Raw genomic sequence first — 26,127 nt, forward strand, 5'->3', positions numbered from 1 at the left:
CTATTTCCACAAGCTTCCCTCTCTCCATTCGTCATGTATTTTACCAATAAAGGTGAGATGTATAGCTCAATAAGTCAGGAAATAGTTTAAACGACGCTCAACACATTTTATGTGGTTATACACGCCCTTGTCACGTTAGTCACCACGCGTTCGTGAGAAATGCGGCAAGTCACGTATTGCGTCTAGATTTTAAACAATTTAATACAGGTGTCTCTGTTAGCGGAGGTTTCAGAGATTCACATTCCATTCATTATGATTCATTCATTCATTTATAGCTAATGTTGTGATTATATCCAATACAGGTTCATGCACGCTGTCCTGGGCATACACACCAAACATCTGGAATGTGTCCAGGAGCGAGAATTAGCGTTTAGTTCTTAGTGGTTATTGAGAGAAAAATAGGTGTATTGGCCTTACACCTACCCATTGAATCGTTAAACTCGCTCTGGGTTGTAGTCGGTACCGGGATACGAACCCAGTATCTACCAGCATTAAGTCCAAGGAAACCACCAATTGCCACAAGATACCTGTACTAATTCGAACATGACTAGACGTGGAGGTTAAGTTAAATTTAAACTGATCAAACTTTAAGATTTTTATGTAACTATTAAGTTGTTTACTTTTAGATCAATAATGGGCAAACGCAAATATTTAAAACACATTATTATTTTATTTATTTATTTATTTATTTTAACTTTTGACATTTTCAAGACAGTTTAACCCATGCTATTGTTTTCGCCAGCATGCGAGGAGAACGTTGCGTATGGAACCCACTGTAGCAAACTGTGCAGTGACCGGAAATGTGCCGACTCGCCTGCACCTTGTCATTTACAGACTGGATCTTGCTCTGGTGAATGTCGAGCAGGCTGGAGCGGAACTGACTGCATAGATGGTAAACCACATATTGACTCCAAATGTTGATGTATAAAATTGATCTGATTTATTGTAAATATTATAATTTTCATGGATCTATGTTTTATCATCTAAATATCTGAGAAGAATATTTAAATGCACAACCACATTATGTGGATTTGTACTCTGCGATTATACCAGGACTCGACCTTTGCTATCTCAGTTAATGGGTGAATAATTTTTATTCATATCTGTTGCAACAGTTGATATTTAATATACAATAAGCCACAAAGAAAACAAAACCCAACACATCTGCTAATGTAAGAAAGCTTGCTATATGTGTATACCATTGTAAACGGCTTCTCCAAACTAACGCATACATGATCAAAATAGTAGTTAACATTTTAGTTATCTATAGTTGTTCGAGTTTTGCACTATTTTTCCACTTACAAGTAACATTAATTTAGCATTATATACTCACACAAATTAAAAGCATAGTTTGTCAAATAATGGATATCCAAGGGTCACATTGAATTCAGTGCATGTATTTTAATCAAATAATGGTTTCATCTACATCTCCCGCTGTGTTTGTTTAGAATGTCAGAAAGGAGTAGCTTATGGTGTTGGCTGTGCACTGAGGTGCACCGATCGCCATTGTCTAAAAACTTCATCATGCGACACAAAGGATGGAACGTGCATTGGAGGTTGTCTACCAGGGTGGATTCTGTCAGGTTGCTCAGAAGGTAGTCATTTAACAATTGCTAGGTGTCACGTACATATTTGTATAAAATAAATCATTTTATATCTTATCTGGCATATTAATATAAAAAGTATAATTTCATTATTGTAATACTATTGGTATAGCGTGTTCCTACTGGTAGTGACGTCTGCTAGTAGCCAGTGCAGTCGTCCCTATTAGATCAGTTGGTAGAGCACTGGGCTCGCATATATAGAATCTGTGAATCGAATCCCCTCAGTAGAGGTTGATGTATCTGTCACATTACCATTTGAATATCTAGATATATTGATAAATAATCATTATTCAACTTTATAACACCCAACGACGCCATTTAGTACCATACCCTAGTAGTGGTTTTATTTTTTAATATTTATTAAATGCAGGAGTAGTGATATATAACAATTTCGACAGTTGACGTTATCGTGATTGTTAATAAATTTAACATATGTACTCGATGTTACTATTCTAGTAATTTAGTGATTATTTGTTTGACAATACTAATGTCTTCAATATATCTGTTTCAGCTTGTAGAAATGGGTTATATGGACCCAGATGCTCACGGTCATGTGCAGATAGACACTGTGACGGCTATTCACGCTGTGATCACACGGATGGGAAATGTGAAACAGTTTGTGAAGTTGGGTGGAAGGGCGTCGACTGTGCAGGTATATACATACGAACTTAGGTACTTATTTCAGTGAAAATGTGTCAGTGTACTTGCTGGCATGTTCAAATAATATAATAAACCATGTGACCTAGTGATTCACCAGTGTTTCTTAATATACTCGCGGAAAAAAGTTCCTGTGCATGTATTGCACAAGGCATATATCTAACACTGATAAATACAAACGCAAATTGATTACAGTAAATATTTATTGGTCATTTATAAACACTGTGATGTGATTTGCACCCATATGGCATATCCACGTGACCTTCAAAACGGTGAAAGTGATTTCTGAACTCAGTATCTTGTATGTCCACCCCTGACTTCTATACAAGCGACGCAACGACGTCTCACTGACATCACCAAACGTTGCAGGAACTCTTGAGGAGTGCCATTCCAGATCTGGAGTAATCTCTGTTCCAAATCTTGCAGCGTTCTTGGGGGTTGAGGAAGACGTAGTAGCCGACGTTCCATTTCATCCCATACGTGCTCTATCGGGTTGCGATCCGGAGAGCAGGCAGGCCATGGAAGTGTATTGATATTGTTCTGTTGTAGGAAGTCGGTCACAAGTCTTGCTATGTGGGGGCGGGCGTTGTCATGCTGTAGCGTCACACCCGGACCGTTGTTGCGAACAAATGGTACAACTACAACGTGAGGTGCTAGAATTTCATCTCTATACCTCAAACTAGTGAGATTACCACGAATAATGACTAAAAGGGTCCGCTGATGCATACTTATACCTCCCCAGATCTGGACGTTTCCGCCACCGAACTGATTACGCTGTAAAACGCAAGCGTTGAAATAGCGTTCATTCCGACGCCGGTAAACGCGCAGTCTCTTATCCCTTCCACCTTGCTGCTCAAATTTTGATTCATCGGTGAAGAGTAATGATGCCCATTCACGTCTTGTCCAGTGTAAGTGTTGTCTGCTCCACGCCAACCTAGCATTATGATGACTGTCACGGGGATTCTATAATACCCGTAACTGAATAAAACACGATTATCCAAATATCTCTCCTAACTGTATATCTATTAGATCTCTCTATAACAGGCAGTTATACCCGCTGTGGCTCGTCTCTAGGTATGATCAGAGATACGATCTTATATAAAGTATATATTATTATAGCACGTTTAGTTCACTAGAAAACACAACAAAAACACAATACACTTTGGAATCTGTATTAACCTACGCTGACAAATGTACTGCCGCAGTAGTTAATTAATAACAACAATAATAACAACCCAGAACTGATCACTTAATTAGTTAATCTCTAGGTGTCTAGTTTACACAATATGCTAATCACTTCACCGTGACACAACATTCACACGTGTGATAATTGAGAAACGCTAACACACACACGTGCGATAATGGAGAAACGCTAACACACACACGTGCGATAATGGAGAAACGCTTCCAGGGGAACTTAATTAATAAAGGAATTACAACACTATTCCTAACTGGTTAATTTTTAATTAACCCTAACTACTCATTCAATAACCTTGTAATACAGAATTAATACTGGTACCTATCACAATAAAGACAATAGCGTACAGTTTACCTAGGTCCTTTATGATGACTGGCTAAGCTTTATATATATATATATATATATATCAGAACGGTGAGCCTACAGAATACTGCGTCAGATGACCGGCAGCACCGTCTAAATAATATTGGTATAATACAGTATTAAAATATTTAAAGTCACATCAATCACATCAAGGTTATACACAGAGCAGAAAATATATATTTACCTAAGTCCCGTCTGAACTAATATAGATCGTTCAGTGGACGACGTCCGTGCCCCTGGATACCTCCAAATGTTTCTCCTCGATATATCTAAAATCCTAGCTATTTATTCAAAATTCTCAGAGACAGCGAATATCGCCTGGGGGTACAAGGCGGTACCTCACGTATCATGTGGATTTTCAACAACCACCACGCCGGCATTTTTTTTCTCTGATCGTCAGACTGGCTGTCGCCATTCCGCGAGCAATCCCCTGGCCATAAACAGCACTACCGGGGATATTACGTAACTACTGGCCACATGGCCTCCACAGCTGCGCTGGGTGTGTATTAGACGACCGTCGCGCAAAGGTATCACGCAACAAGTTGCCCACCTGGGCTAAGTGCATTTGGAACTACACACGGCCTTCTAAAACAATTAATATCGCCACAGGCGAAAAGAAATTAAGAGCATGTACCGTCACAATGACGTTGTAACAATATTGGGCGCCTTGCAGGACGTCTTGCCCTAATGCCACGTTCACGTAATCGGTTATGTACTGTCCAGGCTCCGTATTCATAAACGTACTTAAGTCAATGTATGATACTTATTTATGTACTTTAAGTATGTATTTAGGTAGCATACATTGACTTAAGTACGTTTATGAATACGGAGCCTGGCACTTATTCGCCTTATGCCTGGGATGGCCTGTGCTGTCAACGTTGCCACTTGGAATTGATTACGTAAATGTGTATTGACTATGTATCGGTCTTGTCTTGGCGTCGTTACACGTGGTCGACTTTAACGCTTTGCCTTGGTAACGTCTCCATAAACTCACAATTGTGTTTCGGTGGACGCCGAAACGTCTTGCAACATCAGTTTGTGGCACACCAGTTTGCAGCATATGTTTATTGTGTTTTAGGCGTCAAATTTGTTTGGAAACACTACCCCGACTTTAAGTAATTATTTGTATTACTTTGTGGCCGCAGTAAAATCAAATACCGACTTGTAGCAACTAAATATCGTGAAAAGCATAGTCACGTGAGAGTGAACGAACTGCACGTACGGAAGCGCGGCGTGTTACAAAATATACTGGAGTCCGTTTATGCCATTATATTTGTCAAATTACAAAGAATTTCAAACTTTGTGGTAGGTCTGGGACCAATTTATTTCCAAGAGTATATATAAACATAACTCCGGGCATTGGTATCTCAAAAGCCGCTTTTACTTATATTATCCATTAACATCGTCATATGAATATCCATGGACTGACAAGTGTTTCAGATGGCTGGGTATCGTGTATATAGTGTACATTTTTAATAAATCAATTCAAATTTATCGAAACTCACTATATTCTGACAGATAAAGATATACGTTTAAACTCGAAATGTTTTGCTCAGTATAATTGCTTGCTTATTCTTTCATCCGTCCATTACAATGCTGCGAACAGCTTTTTGTGTTTGAATAATGAATCATTGCATAAAGCATTTGACGGAATCATAATTTGAGGAACATAAACATGAATACCCGCATTTTAAATCCATTAACGTATTTAAACAACACATTGTCTAACTAGCCCACATGACTGCGTTACGCAAGTTAAAAAAACAACATTAATCCCTGAATTGTAATATTCACGGAGAGAAAAAAAGTTTTTATTTAATTGATAGTGGTTAGCGAGGAAGTATTAGAGTTAGGGATCTTCCACATTCCCACTGGGCCATTAAACCCACTCCGGGCTGGAGCTACTATGTTAAATATACTAAACCAAATAATATCGGGCTCGGTCAAAGTTCCAGGTGCACCGAACGCTTGATAGACCAGTTGATATCACAAGGTCTTTGTGATAAATGTAAAAGTTTTCTTGTTAAAACATTTTGTTTCATTGGGGCAATAAATGTATGTAATTTTATTTCATATAATACCACTGTGTCAAGTAGCCTTTTGCTTGAAACATGTCTGGGATACCTGTAAATCTAAGCACTACAATTATTGTGTGACAAACTAGGGATGTTGTAAAAACGTCTTGTTATATGGAAAACGAGCAATGAAATGGTCCACTTCATTTAGTTAATACTTTGAAAGAGGGGTTGAAGTATTGTTATGCATGGGTCAATGTGGTTGGTCTATTGCATATTTTAACCACATACATTAACATTGTCGTCCATGGGATTTTATTTGGCATAGTGCAAGTTTCTGTGTTTACTTCTATGTCACTAACCTTGGCGAAAAACTGTAATGACATTGGGGACACTTCTGACATCAGAATCATTGTGTTATGAAATATGCATTATGACGTCCTAACCAACGTCGGTATCTGGCGGAATTGATATATATATATATATATATATATATATATATATTGCTTATTTGTCGTCCACACTTCATATTCCCTAACGTATAGAACATCTCATTTCGCAGTAATACTAATTATAATTTCTAACAGATAATAATTATTATATGCCATATTATAATTATTTCAGTATGTGATGGGCGATATGGAGTTAACTGTAGTTTAGCCTGTGGTAAGAGAAATTGCAAGGACAACTCACCATGTGATTTCCAATCTGGAGAGTGTGTTGGGGGATGTAAACCTGGATGGACAACTTTAACCTGTACACAACGTATGTATATGCATTTCCACATCTTAAGAATAATAAATGATCTAGTCATAAATAGATTCAATGAAGTGCATTTTTATTGCTAAAAGTTGGAAGTTATTCTAATAACACCATCAAAATTCATATCGAATTTATACAGACATTTTTGCCTTTTTAAAATTAATTTTTACTATTTTTGAAACATGTTTTCTGATATCTGTTTCACACTTGTTGTCAATCATTTTGGATTCGGAGATAGAAGACGTCGTAATGCCCGTGTTTATTAGCTTCAAAATAATTATTCGTAATCGCAAAACATTTTACTAATCTGAAAATATTCGTACAAATCTGTAGTTTTTTTGTAAAGAATTTCATGTGTTTGACGTAAGAATATGAGTAAAAGTGTTTTGGAAAAAACCCAAACAAAAACAAACAAAAAACACCAACACAAAACAAACAACAATAAACAAACAAACTATGTTTGTGTGCAATTTAGGAATCAGTCGGCTCAGAAATAAGTAATGTGTAGTAATTCCTATAGTATGAAAAAGGAGTTCCATGTCGGAAGGACTATACATATTTTAACTACACTATATCCTTCCCGCCGGCATTCCCACCATGCAAAAACTTATTTTCAACTTAATTATTTCATTGTAGAATGTGCCGTTGGAAATTATGGAGCGGATTGCCAAAAATTATGTCAAAACCGAAAGTGTCAAGGTGACCAACAGTGTGGTCCGGAGGCAGGGCAATGCTCTGGTGGTTGCCAGGAAGGGTGGAGTGGAACAGCTTGCACCATTCGTAAGTACACAGCTCACTTGCACTGCATTTATTTTAATGGAAACTGATACGATTGAAACTGAAATTTAAAGGAATTATATTTTTTTGTGAACCTGAGATACTGTCCCTAATTACTACACAGTGATCGACAACTGTTGGCCATATTTTCCTCCCATTAAATTGAATACTACATACATACAACGTCTTGTTTAGTCTATCACCTGAGGTAAATCCAATACGTTTCGCGTCGTTCTGGTGTTTATGGTATCTTAAACATATATTCTATGCGAAACAGAAAATGTACATATTTCATAATCAAGGGTAAGTGAACTTTGTTGTTTCTTTATTATTGTTTGCTATATCTGTGTTTTGTTCTTAAACTACTATAGCAGAACTTCAATTCAAAATGAGTCAATGGGATGCTGACATCCTAAGCAAAACAAGTCTGTTTTTGTTGTACCATGTTATCCGACGTAATATACAATACTATACAGTACAACACAGCTGATGCCTAATAAGGTATATGCACAGAGGTTGTTCAGGTTGATAGACGATCTTACTGGGACACAGATGCACTGTGATTCTGGTGAGGTTAGAAACAAATTCCAACATAGTTTAGGAATGAACGTGGTTTTTTGTTGGCATTTGTTAGATTTGAGACGTTTTAAAGCTCATGGTGTCAGGACGAGTCAATATTGTGGTGATGGTAATAGATTTCTTACGCACCCGTTGGTGAGAACATCATGCGTTATATTTTATAGCACATAGTTGTTTACACGCGTACGTGTGTTAACAATGTCAATACATACGAGTGACTGCTCCTAGGTGATGACCAGGTCACCAGTGTCATACGACAAATAAAAAACAGCGCGATGGAAATTGATTACATTGTGACATATAGTTAACCTGACAAAAATATATTAAAATGTGCTTGCTTAGCACCTGGCTTTTGAGGATATGTAAGAAATAGAATGATACATTCGTGTCCGTTAGCTATCATTTATCTCACAACTCGTTGTTTAAAGACGTATCAAACTCGATTTCGCTCGTCAGATACATTTCAAAACAACTCGTTGTGAGACAAATGGTATCTAACGGCCACTCATATATTATTCTCTATGTAATACATAACATAGCCAGAGATTCATAATGAAGTATTCCCAGCATATACAGGTAGCTTTAGTAAATACGGATTTAATTGGAAATGAACCTACGCAAAATGTAAGCATGATTCTGGTTACATAACTTTTGGAAGCTGTCATGAAGACTGTATTAATGACTTTCGCGAACACATGTGAATGGAACGTGCACATTTCCATAACACTAATTGTTTTAGCATGATCTACTCATAACTGTACATCTTATATAATATTCATTGTCCTATATTGGTATTTGTTGATATAAAAAAGTAAAGCCCCAGTCACACATAGCTAAAGGCCATTTTACTTGCGACCACCCACCCCCCCCCCCTCCCTCCCCTCCTCCTCCCCCCACAAATATCGGCAACCAAATCTGGGACCTGTCTGTGACTTGTCTGGGACTGATCGCCTTCTGATCGGCAACTAAAACCCCAGTGACACTAGGCTTGCGACCTCTTACGACCACTTGCGACCACAAAACATCGGGTTGTCGCAAGTTGTATGCAGATGATCGTAAAAAGTCTTTATTGGTCTTAAATTGAATTAAATTCACTGATCGCCGATAACGTTTTCGTCATTTTGGTCGCAAGAAGTTTACAGGTGTTGCACCAAAAACCTTCTTGCAACCAAATTGGTCACCAAAAGGTCGCAAAAGCTTTTTCATAGGTTGGGAATTAGTTACCAATCAGTAGGCGATCAGTCCCAGACCGGTCCCAGACCGGTCCCAGATTAGTCACAAAGTTATTTTTTTGGAGTGGGTGGGTGGGGGTATTTTGATCGCAGACTGGTCTGCGGTCTGTTGGGGACCATGGAAGACTGATCGCCGACTGATCGCCTACTGGTCGGCGACCGTGGCACATTGTGACAAACACCAGCAACCAATCGGCAACCAGTCAAGTTTTTGCTATTGGTCGCAAGAAGGTTGCCGATATTTGTGGGATTGTTTGGTCGCAAGTGGTCGTAAAATGGTCTTTAGCCATGTGTGACTGGGGCTTAAAGACAAAAGTAAAATGAAACAAAAGCTACGATAATATTTAAAAACAAAACTTACACTTTGACTTCCGGCCATGATATTCAGTGAGACGTGACCAAAATGTGTATAAGCTAAAACCTAAAAACAATTCCACATGATAGCTGCGTTTGCAAAAGAGGTGTACGATAGAGTGTGGAAGTCGTTACGAATATGAAATACATGCATTACAGTTGCACACCGTAGTTTTAATCAGTCTGGTTAGTCTACTTGTTACATATATGGATAAAACTGCATAGAGTGAACTAAATAAGTGACTTTGAAACGGGGAAATACTTTTATAATTTGAAAGTCAAAACCGTAAAACATTATCAGGGCCGTATTTCCACACAATGCAGAGTCGAATGGGCATTTGGTAAACATAGTGGATGATTCTATAAGTCTCTATCCAGTACCTCGTCTATAGGAGGTTAGTCCCTGCTGGGGATCCTTTACTGACGATTGCATGCTTCTTGGATCGCCGTAAAGAGGACTGCGACTGTCAGACTAGTTTTCTAAGTCAACTACCAGACGGATGTGACTTACACTTCAAAACGTTGCGACTACCAGCTGGCGAGACTGGGTTGCTGTTGGCTCTACGCCGAAACGACGTCTACCGCCAAGGGCCCCTATTTACAACTGTGGATACTCATACCATCCACAGGGTCGTTAACGCCGTCTACGGGAAGCTCAACGCAGTCGCCGGTCTAATGCACTCCGAGATGATGGAAATCATCCCAAACTTGGTAGGCATTGAAGTCATCAAGTCACCCTAGACGTTTTGGATTTAAAACGTTTTCGGCCGTCATTCCAAAACGTTGTTTAATATAAAAAGTCTGATAAGCTTTGTTTTTGGCAGTCTGTCTACATTGCTCAAATCACCTTCAAATTTTGGACGAGCACTTAAAATGTTTTGTTTGTACTCTGATTTTAACCAGACATATCATCCTCAATTTTACTAAATTTGTTCCAAATTCCACTCAACTCGATGTTACCACCATCCTGTTCCAGACTTAGTCACTGGCGAAGTCAGAGGTTAAGCGCGGAATGGGCGTTCCTGGCTCTTCCTGGATATGGGCATGTTAAAAGTGTTCCCTTACCCATACTAAACCAGCACCAGCAACGGACAGAGCTCAGCTGTGATGACATGCACTCATGAATCACCGTTATAACTGGTCTCCACAAAAGATGAGCATATCCTACTCCATTGGTGGTGTCCGTCATGAGTACAGATGTCAAGTCTGTGACTTCATCTAAAACGATGGGCGAACGATAAGTGTGTAAAAGTTGACTAGAGTTCGTCTCCATAATTGTTACGTCCGAAAGGTACAACGAAAATGCATTTCTTAGTATTGGAAACACCAGAATAATCAGAAACACGTCGGATATACGTAACATAATAATCTAGGAAACATAATCTAAGCATTGTCGGATTTCCATTATGATTTTAAACGGATTTAATAGTCATAAATTCGCCTTAGTGTTTACAAATTAGGGACTGTCGCTTTAAATGTATTTTAGTACAGAGTTGACATAACTCGGTCTTCTTAGTTCTTTTATTTGTTAACAATTTCTCAACTTCCTATTTGAAACATGTATCGAATTTTTACCACACGATAAATAATAAACAACTTGATCTTTTTATATATTAAAAGGTATCGATTCATCGACTGGTGTCGTTGTGGGAATTGTGGTAGGCGTGGTGATTGTGGCTATAGTGATAGCCCTAGTAGCCGTTGTTCTAATTAGGTAAGCCGATGTTTGATTCATACTGTTCAGTGTTTTTGTCAATAATTACAATTTTGTTTGACATTAAAAGAAAGGAAGAATATTTTGGAAATCGCAAGTATGTCCTCCTTTCGTGAGAAATTTGTACCAAAAACCCTCACCATTGGTCAACATATATATATATATATATATATATATATATATATATATATATATATATATATATATATTTGTTTATAAATAAAATAGGAATACTGACCCAGAGTGAAGAATGCTGTTTGCACATGGTGTTTAAAATTAAATTTTCTTGATTAGTTTATCCCACTAAATATATATTTTATTATTATTTTGTTAGTATGTGTGTGTGGGGAGGGGGGGGGGGGGCTTAAAATATTGATAAATAACAATTACAAACACCATGAGCAGACCATGTTCTTCATTATGAGGGAGTATTACTGACATATCTTAACCAATATGTTCACAGTCTGCTCATAAAAAACAAACATTCATATGAAGTCAAATTGGAATTATTGATATTGCAAAACAACGCTTATTTTGCTGGAAAAAGGATGTAGTCAATCGTTGCATATATAGCCACTTACATGTAGCTGTAGCATGTATACCTTGCAAATGATTTAATATTGCAAAACAGTCAGGAATATTTCTGTCATCAGCTTAAGCACACTGAACTATGGCTATTGCCTTATGATTCTTTTTGTAATAAACATTTGAATTGAATGCTAGTATTGTAATGTATTATATTCACGTATGTACCTCACGGTATATCAAAAAATTAGAAACCAACTTATTTGAAAGTTATATCAAATGTGTAACAATAAGAAAAAACATATTTCAGAAAACGCCGAATACTTAATTGTGAGACCAAGGGAACTGACACATCAAAGGATTCGAAAGTCAATTGTAATTCTAGAAATGAGTACGTCAATATTGCTTTTCCAAATCTACAAGTGTCTAATGGAACTGAAGAACTCGCAGAAACGAAACCAGCTGACGAATGTTCTACTCAAGTGAACCTTGATTCGACACTGGAAGAGGTGGATGAACAAGAAGACAACCTTAATGACACATCGGGAACAGAATACTGTAACATATCTCACTTCAGCCCTCCACAGGGTGGTTTTGTGGTTAGTGATCTCCCTCAAGTTTTGGAGAAGATTCGAAACCAACCTGGAGGTTTTGAAACGGAATACAAGGTATAAATACATATTTTAAAACAAAAATTACCCATAGCTTATACTGGAGCATTAACATCAACACAATGTCATTCCGGATTCACCATACTTTGGCTTAGGGTGCGACTGTTTGAAAATTTGGTCAGATACACTTTACTTATTTTATCTTCATCGATATCGCATGATATCCTTAACACATTAGCATCTCGGTAGATGCTTTTCATCATATGAAGTATATGTGCATTTAATACCGCCTACGGAACATTTCATGTTATATAGTCATAAACTAGCATTATGCCATTCACATTTACCACAGCATTATTATATGGCAGATAGTATACTATTTTATTTACTTCTCATTCCATCAAAGATGTCATGCAATTTGAACTAAAACAGTTATAAAATGTCTTACGTTGACACACCGACTTAACGGGTTAGCCAGATTACGGGTGTGGTCTTGCTCAGTTTGTAGAGCTCTCACCTGAGCATGAGGTGCACTGGCCGTATAATCGACTACTTTGTGGACTCATACTAACCAGTACTCCACGACTACTATACCAAACACCTTGGTGTTTACTCTCCTGTCTGTGAAAGAATGCATATAACCGATCCCTTACTGCTAATAGGAAAATGTAGCAGGTGTCCTGTAAGATTATATATCAGAATTATTAAACATCCAATATCCGGCGATTAATAAATCAGTGTGTTCTAGTTGTGTCGTTAAAGAAAACACGCTATATATATATATATATACAGTCAAACCTGTATATAACGGCCACCCAAGGGACCTGACAAAAGTGGCCGTTATAGAGAGGTGACCCTTATATACAAGTTCAAAATTAGAAGCCATATATTAAAGAATATCACAACTGTCATAAAAAAAAATGTCGCATTTTTAAACCATTCCCACACTAGCTTGTTTATGTCATCATTGCCTTTTGCTTTCTTCTGCCTTTTTCTTTTGGCTGAAACATTATTGTCAAAATCGGCCAGAACATCAACTTTCCTTTTTAAAATAGACTTAATCTGAAAACGTCCTACACCAAAATGATCGGCGATCTTTCGCGCACTTAAATTGCCTTTCTCAGATTTGTTAACAACGTCGATTCTCTGTTCTAACGTTAAAGCAGTACTATTTTTCGGTGGCATTTTGCATACAAATGTATTCGTTAATATATTTCGGAAACGCTAACATTGACTTGCAGAAGATATTTTATGTAATTTAAAGTTATTACCCATGTGGCATGTTTGACTCATTTGTTTGTTTCATGTCACCGCTAATAAGACCAGGAGTCGCTTTAAAAATCCGAACACGGGACATCTGCAATGACCGCCGCCTTCAGCTATTCATGTTTATTTACCAATCATGTCTGGCTAGAAACAAGGAAACACTTAATTTTTTTGACTCAATAAAGTGACCATACATACAGATTACATTATGTACAGCCAATGGGAAGTCGTCTACTATTCAGTGAGGATGCTGAGAACCAATCGAATTACACCACCAGTAACTGCGTGTCACGGAAGTTATTGAGTGCCCGTTTGTTTTTTCAGTTACGATCAGAGAATTACAATGGAACTTTACTTTGACAGAAAATAAACCCAAAGCTACAGACATGGCCATATAAACACATTTAATTTATAATTTTTAAGATGATTGAAAAAGTAAAGACATCTTGTGACCGTTATAGCAGGTTCAACCTGTGATTTTGGGTGAAAAATAGTGACCGCTGGCCGTTATGGACAGGTGACCGTTATGTACAGGTCAAATAAGGAAGGAAATGCATTGGTGGGATTTATAGTGGCCGTTATAGGCAGGTGACCGCTATGTACAGGTGACCGTTAGACCAGGTTCGACTGTATATATATCCAGGTTATTTACATTATGTATTATTTATTTATATTGATTTATTTGCAGAAACTGCCAAGTGGATTCAACTTTCCGTATACTGAATCCCAGCTTCCGGGAAACAGAGGGAAGAATCGATTCCGGGGCTATTATCCGTGTATCTGAGTTTGCTTCTTAATCATTATTTTGTTTTGATGTCCAATATGACATACAGCGAGCAAACAAAGTATATTTCCTGTTTTGGCGACTGACGTATAACCTTTACATTATTTTTTATTTTTTTGTTTTAAAGACCTACTTGTATGCCCTGAGGGCAAAGTCAAGGTTGTTACTTCACATTTATAAACCTGATGTTTGAGAAAAAGAAAAATGAAGTTCATAATAAGTGTATAAATAGGTTTCTTTTAAATATCCAAAGCTATGGCTGAACATAATGTTGTAACAGTTTCGTCCACTGTATCTTTCTGTTTCATAGCCTTCAATGTATTCTGGATTTGGCTGTCGCTGTCGTTACTTTATGAACATACGTTTGTGTCTTGGGAAATTTACGTATCAACAAATATTGCCTTGGTATATTTTATGATCTAGAATATTTCCGGGACAATTCCGCGATGACGAAAGTTACATTTTTAACTAAGCTTTTACTACCTCATCCAAATATGTACTGTTGCTAGTTAAATATTAGATTACTACCAGCTACTTAAAGTAACATAATACATTTACACACTATCATAAGTACATTTTTATGGTCGTTTAAAATACCGTAACATACGTTACAAAAAGTAATTTTTCTAACGTCACTTAGTCTCGTGAATTTGTACGGTAGCTGGATCGATCCCCGTCAGTGGACCCATTTGGCTATTTCTCGCTCCAGTATATCAAAGGCCGTGGTATGTGCTATCCTGTCTATGGGATAGTGCATATAAAATATCCCTTGCTACTAATGGGAACATGTAGCGGGTTTCCTCTTTAAGACTATATGTCAAAATTATCAAATGTACTCTAGTGGTGTTGTTAAACAAACCACACTTTGTTTATACTGTAGCTTTAATTAACCTATGGTCTTTTAATATGCATCTGACAGCAAGAAATGCATTGACACAAAACTGATTAAAATACAGGTATTTGAAATTAAAAACAAAAATGTGTGAACATGTAACGTTAAAGGCGCTCTGTCACGGATGGTTGACCTAATTAATGACATAACAAAGTATTATCTTAAAATATATGCATTTGATTTGTCGCTAAAAGTATTTTATTTAACCATCTACATAAATACCGTAACCCACTAATTACTGATATTTTGGAAAAATAATTGAATTATGTCAACGGTCCATAATTCAGGAAAACAATAACGGCTATTTGGAGCGAAGAGGTGTGACGTATTATTTTTGTAGTCACGTGATGGGCAACCCCCGAATAACGGCAATATCAAAACGATTTGCCAAGCTCGTGTAACGAGAACGCTTGGCCGTCCTATGCGATTGTGATTGAGCGCCTTTAATCACTGTGGAATTGCTCGTATATTATTATACTAACTATCTATATATTGTTTTATAGATGACCAGAATCGCGTGGTTTTAACAATGTTGCCAGAAGTGCCTCATTCTGATTATATCAACGCCAGCTACCTGGATGTGAGTTGTTTAGTGAAATTAGTATTTAGTACATCATTGAAATAAGTGCAAATAGATATAATTCAACATTGTTTTTGTTGGGGTTTTTTGTAGGTTTTTTTGTTGGTTTTTATATGCCTGTCTATGATGGGTCGTATTATGTTATGGCGTTGTCCGTTCGTCTGTCAGTTAACTTCTTCTTGTCCGGATCATATAGTGCATACATATTCATACAGGACCATCAAACCTCACATGTAGGAACGACTTGTGATGGCGATTTCTCGCGTACTATTTCTAGGTCACTGTAACCTACTTTTCACGGTCTACTGCAGAAAATAGTAAATCCATGTCAGGATGATATCTTGCATACATATGCATAAAGGACCATCAAAACTCGCATGTAGGAACACCTTGGGATGGTGGTGTATCACATACAATTACTAGGTCACTGTGTTGGTAATATTCAATACATAAACTTTCTCTTCCAATATAAATGTGTCACAAAAGTACCCAAGCTAAACAAAATGTTCAATAAGGAATAATAACTTCATTAATCAGACAGCACCGTCCCCAATAGATACAGTATCATCAGTAGTTGGTCCAAAACAAACTATGCATCTATTCCATTGCAAAAATGTCACATAATTAAAATTGAATCATATACGTAACAAATTCATTAATATCTATGGTTTCCCATCAAACTCCTGACGGGCGTATCATGTACCTCACCGGAACTCTTGTTTGTTTTGTTAATTATCAGTTTGTTTGAAAATAAACAGCCCTGTTCTTAATTTCTCATTAAGATCTCATTATCATACCTTTCAGAAAACAAATTCTCTAGTTTTGCTTATTTTGCCTCTTTTGTTTTTGTTTTACACAGTTAAATTTCTCCATATCAGTGATTATATTTTCTACATTAAATACATGATATATGTTTATGCATTTGATGTGATTTAGGGCTCCCTAACCCTGACATTGCCGTTGTCCTGGGGATTACACATATAGTGTTCATTATTTGTGTCATTCATACCAGGAAGTTAGATTTTAGATATATTCTGAAAATGCTCATGCTGCCATGAATACCAGTTTAACCGACTGTAGTATTGTCTGCATTTGGTTAACGCTAGTTATTCCTTTCATGGTCCACAATATCATCATATTGGAAAGGAAATCAATGTACATTTGACAACACCCCAGTGCATTTTGCTTACATCTATTTGTTATCGTTACACGTGGTAACAGTACTGAATCATTTAGTATAGTTAGACAGTAAATAAAGAAACCCTCTGCTAGCATACAGGTTGCTCGTACTCACTCTCATATAGGGCAGCCATGTCAGACTTTTTGGACACATCCACCTGATAATCCTTCGCCATAGAAAAAGGGTTCGAAATACTAGATTAAAAATATCACGATTCTCGAAAGTGAACGTATAAACGTTATAAAATTGAAACTTTATTTCGTAATAGATTCTTAAAAATGTGTGACTTTATTACAAAGGACGATGTGTAAAACCAATGACATGCGTTGATTTTATATAGTGTAATTTTCGTATGTTTTTTTTTTTCTTCCCAGTCTTATTCAGAAAAACAGCATTTCATCGCAGCTCAAGGTATTCAATTTTAATATACTTATGTACAGATTAATTGTATAACTTGCTTGTATGGTACTTAAGAACAACATTAACAGGTAGTCATAATATCTATTTAACATGCTTTCATCAAAACACATATTTTCTCGAGGTTATATTCTCTAAAGCCTCATAAAGTCTGTCATTCTGTATACATACACAAATAGATATTCAACCACCATTTTCAATACACCCATTACGACTCATCATAGCGTAACGTCTTGTTATTCTGTATTTCAATATTTATTTCTTTGTAATATTTCAGCTCCAAACAAAAATACTTTATCCGACTTTTGGCGAATGATATGGGAGAAGGACTGTGGGAATATCATTATGTTGACCAACCTTGTCGAAGATTTAAAGGTACTTAAATCAATAGTTTTAAAGATAACAGGTGCATTGATGTAAGTAGTTATATGTAAAAACTCTAGTTTTATAGGGCTCTCGAAATCGGGTTTGGTCATGATACGTGTACGTATATTGTTGGTTGTGTATGTTCAGTATGTTTTTGTCATAACATGATTGCATTTGCCATTAATTTTACGAAATATTAATAAATTCACTGCTCTTAAATAGTTTATCACTTATTTTTTGCATTTATCATAGTTTTACACCCAATAGCCAATGTATTTGTTCTGTTCTGTTCTGTTCTGTTCTACTCTACTCTACTCTACTCTACTCTACTCTACTCTACTCTAATCTACTCTAACCTACTTTATTATATTCTATGCTATGTTCTTAAATATTGCAGGAGAAGTGTCAACCATACTGGTCAGATACAGAAATGATGACGATTGGCCCATTTTCAATTGTTGTCGACGAAAAACAAGAAAGAGTTGATGTTGTTTATAGAAAATTATCTGTCTCACATAAAGAGGTAAGTAGACAACTGATGTTACAATACAATGCAATACAATGCAATGCAATGCAATGCAATGCAATGCAATAGTAAGTTATGTTGCTGTTGGATTTTGTTTTATCTTATGTGTAGGAATCCACGTTTCTGATTACTTATTTATTAATATGTGTTGATATATAATACACAATGTGGCAAAACATTAATTAAAACTGGATTAGTTATAGATACCACAGACTCGGGGAACTTTACACGGATTCTAGAATAGCCCATATAATCTAATATATATTGTGGTATGAGATATCCTTGGTTTTAGGGTATTCTATTAACTTTAGTCAGTCATGTCGAGTTTGCTTATGACAACATGTTTGAACAATCACACACTATTACTGTTCTTTGGTATTTTAAAACCTGGTGTCACAGCTTGATATAACCTTCACAAACTACATCTGGTTTGTTTGTTTTTGCAATTGTTTGGTTGTTGTTGTTGTTGTTATTATTGTTCACTGAAATCTATAGTGTCAAACCTTAATATGAAATCTGTGTACCGTATATAAGATAGTTAATGTGCTCTCTAACCAACTGGTCTGATCCAAACCTACTTAACACGCATTTCTAGTCTGGAAAATCCAAGACATTTCAACAGCTCCACTTCATTGCGTGGCCTGATCACGGAGTTCCAAACGTCCACGACTTCATAGAGTTTATGTGGAGAGTTCGCAAAACAAAACCTACACTTCCTGGTCCGGTTCTTGTACACTGCAGGTTGTATTAAAACTCTATTACTTTGACATTTGACATTTGCTGTAGATTATACTATTATAAGAACATTAAATGATATCATCTTTGCATTATGCCATTTAAAATCTATTCTAGCAGGTTGTAAATAATTTAATCTACGCGAACAATTGAATACTGTTTCCACTGACGCTACTATATTTATTTGCTATTTATGTTCATTGGTTCAACTCGGAATAGATGTGTGCTTTTCCTGCGTCCATTCCATCATACTGCGTAATAATGTCTGGATAGATGGCATTACGTATTATTAGCATTTAACATTTAACATTTACAAAAAAAAGCCATTACAACTTGAATTTTTGCATTACGTAATACAGCACGCCATATGCCAATTACATGTGAGGCCAGAAAGGATTTAATTATCCCCTGCGCCATGCGTTAATATCTATGTATGTAACAGTCAACCTCGACATACATACAATGTATAGATATTCAAACATCAATACATACTAGCCAGTGCCAGGTCTGCCCACTGTTTCATGTACGTAAGCGGGATCGACCGCGTAGACTGTAGGCCCCATGTATGTGGTTGAGTTAAAGAGCATCCTTTTTATGGATGCCTCAGTAGCGCAGAGAGCATCGTGGTTAGTCTGGAATTTGCGGACGATTCGGTGCCTAAGGTTTGAGTCCCAGCAACGGCATGGGACAATTTGTGATGCCAGAAAGGATTTAATTATCCCCTGCGCCAGTGCGTTAATATCTATGTATGTAACAGACATACATACAATATATAGATATTCATACATCAATACATACATACATATATACATACATACATACATACATACATACATACATACACACATACACATATTTATGCAAACATACATACATGCATACAACTCAACGTCTGATAAGAATAGCTCCATTTGGGATCCTCCATCAAAACGGTTCTGAACGTATAGTTTTAAACAACATTCATGCCCATTTCAGCGCTGGAATTGGTCGAACGGGAACTTACATTGCTCTAGATATCCTAATGGACGAGATGGAGGCTACAGGACGTGTTGATGTCCTGAATGTCATGACAAAAATGAGAGATCAGCGTAAAGGTCTAGTACAGACCAAGGTAAGATACACTGTGTGTTTAAGTTGGTATGTTTACAGCACCAGAGTTGTACAAACACGGCATCAGTAGCAGCAGCAGTAAACGCAACAACAACAATAGTAGTGGTAGAAGTAGTAGTGACATTTGGAAGAACAGAAGCAGCAGTAGTAATAGTAGTAGTAGTAGTAATAGTAGCTGTTGCTGTATTAGTTTAGTAGTAGTAATAGTAGTAGTAGTAGTAGTAGTAGTAATAGTAGTAGTAGTAGTAGTAGTAGAAGTAATAGTAGTAGTAATAGTAGTGATATTGGTTGTAGTAAATAAAATGAATTAAAATAAAAAACGATAGTTAACACATATAATTTTGAAATCCACACTGCTAATTACATAAATGTAGACATCGGAAGTGCTATGCAATAAACAAATAATAAAACTAACAAGAAGAGCAACAACAACCACATAAACGACAACAATATACTACTACTATTACTACTACTACTACTGCTGCTGCTGCTCCTACTACTACTACTACTACTATTACTACTACTACTACTACTACTGCTGCTGCTGCTCCTACTACTACTACTACTACTACTACTACTACTGCTGCTGCTCCTACTACTACTACTACTACTACTACTACTACTACTACTACTACTACTAATAATAATAATAATAATACGGGACATAGTATCAGACGGTGCAAGGGAAACAACATGACATTTCTGTGGTTCGTGATGTGTTATAAATGCAATGTACTGAAGGTCAACAGTATTATATTGTATCAATATGTTATACAGGAGCAGTACGAAACAATTTTCGTTGCCCTAATTGAAGTTGAGAAGTTTGGTGACACCAGCCTAGGCTATCACGATTTCGAAAACCAATATCCAAAGCAGAAGGAAGCTTTGCTCATGGGGAAGAAAACAGTAGAACAGCTAGCACAGGTAAATCTATCTTAGTAAAACCCACTGGGAAGTTATGTTATAGCACATATCCATCATGCCATTTGAATTTATTTGTGATACATGTTAGTATGAGTAAACGCTAAACCTCAGTCATTTATTATAATGCATATTTTTTTTTTTTACACATTTCAGAATGAGTAAACGGAAATACAATAAGGCAGTCATTTATTATAATACACATATTTATGTACACAAATAAAGTTGTACATTATAGGTTCGAACATGTCTTCATTTAATGCATTTATGATGTGTAAAATTACCTTGGTTTACTACGTACTACGATTACTAAACCAAATTAAATTCCGATACGTTATACTGTTATATATTTACGTTCACAATGAATAAGTTTGTTTTGTTTAACGACACCACATTGATTAATTAATCACCGGCTATTGGATTCCATACATCTGGTAATCCTGATTCGTAGTCATTAGAGAAAATCCGCTACATCTTTCCTAATGAAGCAAGGGATCTTTTTATATGTACTTTCCCCACAGAAAGGATAGCACACACCACGGCATTTGATATACCAGAGGAACCCCGCTATTATTTTCCTAATTTCAGCAAGGGATCTTTTATATGCGTTTTCCCACTGATAGGAAAACACACACCATGGCCTGTGCCCAGTTGTGATGCATTGGTTGGAACGAAAAAAACGACAAATCAATTGAATGGATCCACCAAGGCGATTCGATCCTGCGACGCAAGCACAACAAGCGAACACTCAACTGACTGAACCAAATCCCGCCCGTGTTTACACACACACACACACACACACACACACACACACACAATCTGTTTTATGCGCCCACAACATTTGTCAAAACCACAGTCAAAATGGTAATTCACAAGCAGGATTGTCTGATCAAAGCACAGGTTCAGTAGCGCGTATGCCCTCCATGTGTACCCACGACTGCAATGCAACGCCTCCTCATTGACTGTCCGATGCGTGTAAAGACTGATTTAGGGATACGGCGCAGTTGTTACACTAATGAGGCACCAAGTTCCTGCAAAGTCTGTGGAGGGTTCCTGAGAGTCCGCAGGCGTCTTCCCAGCACATCCCAGACGTGCTCGATGGGATTACGGTTGGGCGACTTTGAAGGCCAATCCATGACATTGATGCCCGCGTTCTTCGGGTAACCCCTTGTCAAAATGGCCGTGTGGGGTCTGGCGTTGTCATGCTGAACGATCAGGCCTGGACCATGAGCTGCCATGAAGGGCACACGTTCCTGGGCCAGCACCTGGTCGCGGTATGCAACAGCGTTGAGGTTGACACGGTTGACAAGAAATTGCGAATGTCAATTTTCACAGAAAACACCCCAAACCATTACATTTCCGCCTCCGAATCTGTCAACTTCACTGACACAACACTGAACATGACGTTCACCACGCCGTCTCCAAACCCCTCTGCCTGCCATCGGCAAATCGCAGTGTGAATCTTGATTTATCGCTAAACTCGACTCTATTCCCTTCCCTCTGAGTCTATTGCAAGTGGCCTTGTGCCCACAGTTGACGTTCACGTCGATGAAATTGGGTCAAAATGGGTCCAACATATGGGCGCCGTGCGTGGAGGTGAGCGGTTCGCAGTCGATTTCGGATCGTTTTTGCGGACAGGTGACGTCTGCAAAGTTCATTACTGGTTGCTATAGTTGTCATAAAACGGTTGCGGAGGTGTGGTGACACAATATGACGGTTATCCACCTATGACGTCACATGTGGTCTACCCGGTCGGGGGCGATCAGTTGTCGTGCCCGTTTGTTGTACTCCTGTCCGTAGATCATAAATTGCCCGTCGACTGCAACCCAACGCCCGACGGGTTTTCGTTGTGTCAGACTACTGTAAGCAAGTAACGATGAAAACACGTGTGCTGTTGAAGTGACTTGACCAGTTGCACGTGCAAAACCACTTTTGACTCAATGGCGTTGAGCACGTACTATGGATCGGCTCACGTGGGATGTGATGGGCTTCAAATGGAGTACAGAAATTGCCGTTACAATATTTATTCCTGAAAAATACCTGCTTTCAACATTCATTGACTTTATTCAAATTTTAGATTATGAAGTTTTTAAGTTTTATAAAACAACATATCGACACATATAACAATATATATTTAAAATTGTGTTTCAGGACATTGAAGCATTGAACGATACTGCATATGAAGGTGAGTTTGTGGGGGAGAGAGAAATAGATGTAGCGAGAGAGAGAGAGAGAGAGAGAGAGAGAGAGAGAGAGAGAGAGAGAGAGAGAGAGAGAGAGAGAGAGAGAGAGACAGAGAGACAGAGACAGAGACAGAGATACAGAGAGAGACACAGAAAGAAACAGGGAGACAGGGAGACAAACAGAGTGAGACAGAGACCGAGACAGAGAACACAAAAATACAGATATCGATAGACAAAATACACAAAGAGAGAGGGATAGTCAGACAGACAATGAGAGAACATATCGAACTTTTATTTCCTTGGCAGATGATGCTGACAAATATAAAGTCTGGATCGATGATGAAGTGGCAATGTGCCCACCGGTAAGTATTTTCATCGATTTGTTATCACTAACAATGACCAAGCAATGACGTCTTACTTTGTGCAATTGTCTGTGGTATATTGTTTAGTCTTAACTGTATTATTATTATTATTATTATTATTATTATCATTATTATACATTCAAATTGTAATTATTGAAACAAAATATATAAATTATATATTAAATTGTAATTTCGCTACACAACTAAATTTATACATTATTAAGTATCGTTCGTAATGTCTAGATAGTGGAAAGCGCTATACAGTCTGTATTTCTCGACCAGCTGAGCAACCACAACACCACATTACCATTATTAAAAATAAATAGTGCTGACAGAATTTAATTTTTACTGTCATATTATGTTTCAGTCCAGACTATTAAGAGATGGATACCTGATAGTACCAGATAGTGAGGGAAAAGAGGAAACTTTGTGGAAACTTGTTTCAGAAAGCGATTCTTACACCATCGTTACTTTGAGCAATGAGGTGAGTAAAACCTGAAGAAAAATAAAAGAAGCTCGATGATGTAAAAGGTGACAGGCCCAACAAGTAAAAGATGACACATATCAAATTTACAAGCAATATGGTTTTTATTTTATGAAATCACGATAATTATGTGTTGCAAGTCTATATATTGCACAGAGGGTGTGTTTGCGCATGCAAGTGTGTGTTTGCGTGCGTGTGTGTGTGTGTGTGTGTGTGTGTGTGTGTGTGAGAGAGAGAGTGTACGTGTACGTGTGTGTGTGAGTGAGTGAGTGATAGTGTGTGTGTGTGTGTGTGTGTGTGTGTGTGTGTTCTGGGCGCTCCTTGGTGGGTATATGTATGTCTGTGTATGGATAAACATAATTTGTTTTAGCAAATGCACGATTCCTAAACCCAGCTGAACAAATGTAATTTTTAATAAATTATCATATATGATTCTCTCTAACTATCAGACGGGTGTTGATCGTATTCCACAAGCAAGTCAGACCATGACACACGGCAAGACGACCATCACTGCAGTCCGCCAGACGTCAGTCACTCACGAGATCACTGAGGTGACACTGGATGTTGAGACGGAGGTACACTGTTTACTACATGTTCATTACTTACATGTATATCAAATACGGTGTAATCGCGCTCACTGACGTTATATGCACATTTAAAGCCAGTTGTGTGACTACTGTATTCACGCAATATACGTCACGTCTGTCGGTCACAGTTAATAATATGGGATCAAAACGACTACGTAATTTAGTTTGATTACTTTTGTTTCAACATTAATGTTTTTTTCTTAAATTACGACTGTTTAACGAGGATTTAAAATTTGTTACGGTCTGTGTATGTGTGTATATGTATATATGCCAGTGTGGATCCCCATCCACTTAATATAACACCATGTCTATGCCAATGTATAAGAAACATATGCTGTACTTCTATAAACTAAATTCAACAGTTCCACATCATATTTGACTCATCTTTTAAATATATATATATATATATATATATATATATATATATATATATATATATGTGTGAATTTCTCTTCAACCAATTATAGGGAGAGAAGCGGCAGATTAAACGTTACAGTATCAAAGGATGGCTGCACACAACTGATTCTTCAACTCTAATATCCTGTCTGACAACAATGGTTGAGAAAATACAGTCGCAACAAGAGCATGCGGGAATGCATCCCATCACTGTTGTATACAGGTGAGCCATCCTAAGTTTTAAGGTTTAAATATCATTCTTGTCATATTATTGGTTGCTCACTTGCTACAACTGCCCATGCACTCATTAGTATCGTCCTCTGTTTCAATTTTTCTGCACATAAATGAACCTTTTTTGTATTTGAAATCACATGTTGAAAACGTATAGAAATATGATGGATATATTGAAGTCATATCTGCACGAACAAGTGTCCTGGCAAATATATTTGTTGTATCATATTGAGCAAGAATTGAGTGATTTGTGTTGGGTTGTTTTTCTTTGTATAATAGAAACTTGTAGATATTTTCGTTCGAAAACGTATATATGCATTACGTAATTCGTACCCGTAAAGGTTGTGTTGCCTTTATGATTAATAAGTCCAATATCTTTAAAATCAGATAAAAAAGGCAGTATAATATATTACATGCGTTGTTTTTTAGGTGGTTTTTTTTTTCAAAATATAAATATTAAAAAAACTTATTGACTTGAAAATATGTTGGGTTTTTTATTCGTAGTGAATCACAGGCTAAAAACGCCATAACTATGTGTATCACAAACAACATCATGACTGATATCAGGCTAGACACAGAAGTTGAAATATTCCGCAATGTCAGGAGATTCCAGGCAGTGCTACCAAATGTACAATTAACAAAGGTAATGACATTTTTTGTTTATCCGCACATCTGAATTTGTGAATAAAATGAATGATTGAATCTTTTTAAGTGCT

General features: G+C 37.2%; 1 protein-coding gene across 1 annotated transcript in view; it reads left to right on the plus strand.

Moving 5' to 3' along the window:
- Positions 1 to 26,127, plus strand: part of LOC121374536 (receptor-type tyrosine-protein phosphatase T-like) — a 43,154-nt gene that overhangs the window by 15,252 nt on the left and 1,775 nt on the right. Inside the window, exons 4-24 of the mRNA XM_041501640.1 lie at positions 743 to 892; positions 1,449 to 1,595; positions 2,116 to 2,256; positions 6,462 to 6,602; positions 7,236 to 7,379; positions 11,162 to 11,255; positions 12,091 to 12,448; positions 14,346 to 14,433; positions 15,837 to 15,913; positions 17,468 to 17,504; positions 17,788 to 17,885; positions 18,274 to 18,399; positions 18,998 to 19,143; positions 20,113 to 20,248; positions 21,025 to 21,171; positions 23,320 to 23,353; positions 23,658 to 23,713; positions 24,081 to 24,197; positions 24,647 to 24,772; positions 25,252 to 25,403; positions 25,916 to 26,054. Of these exons, the coding sequence (XP_041357574.1) occupies positions 743 to 892; positions 1,449 to 1,595; positions 2,116 to 2,256; positions 6,462 to 6,602; positions 7,236 to 7,379; positions 11,162 to 11,255; positions 12,091 to 12,448; positions 14,346 to 14,433; positions 15,837 to 15,913; positions 17,468 to 17,504; positions 17,788 to 17,885; positions 18,274 to 18,399; positions 18,998 to 19,143; positions 20,113 to 20,248; positions 21,025 to 21,171; positions 23,320 to 23,353; positions 23,658 to 23,713; positions 24,081 to 24,197; positions 24,647 to 24,772; positions 25,252 to 25,403; positions 25,916 to 26,054 (2,654 nt within the window). The remainder of the gene's footprint in view (positions 1 to 742; positions 893 to 1,448; positions 1,596 to 2,115; positions 2,257 to 6,461; positions 6,603 to 7,235; positions 7,380 to 11,161; positions 11,256 to 12,090; positions 12,449 to 14,345; positions 14,434 to 15,836; positions 15,914 to 17,467; positions 17,505 to 17,787; positions 17,886 to 18,273; positions 18,400 to 18,997; positions 19,144 to 20,112; positions 20,249 to 21,024; positions 21,172 to 23,319; positions 23,354 to 23,657; positions 23,714 to 24,080; positions 24,198 to 24,646; positions 24,773 to 25,251; positions 25,404 to 25,915; positions 26,055 to 26,127) is intronic.

The sequence above is a fragment of the Gigantopelta aegis genome, chromosome 6 (assembly GCF_016097555.1).
Source record: "Gigantopelta aegis isolate Gae_Host chromosome 6, Gae_host_genome, whole genome shotgun sequence".
Classification (NCBI taxonomy): Eukaryota; Metazoa; Mollusca; class Gastropoda; order Neomphalida; family Peltospiridae; genus Gigantopelta; species Gigantopelta aegis.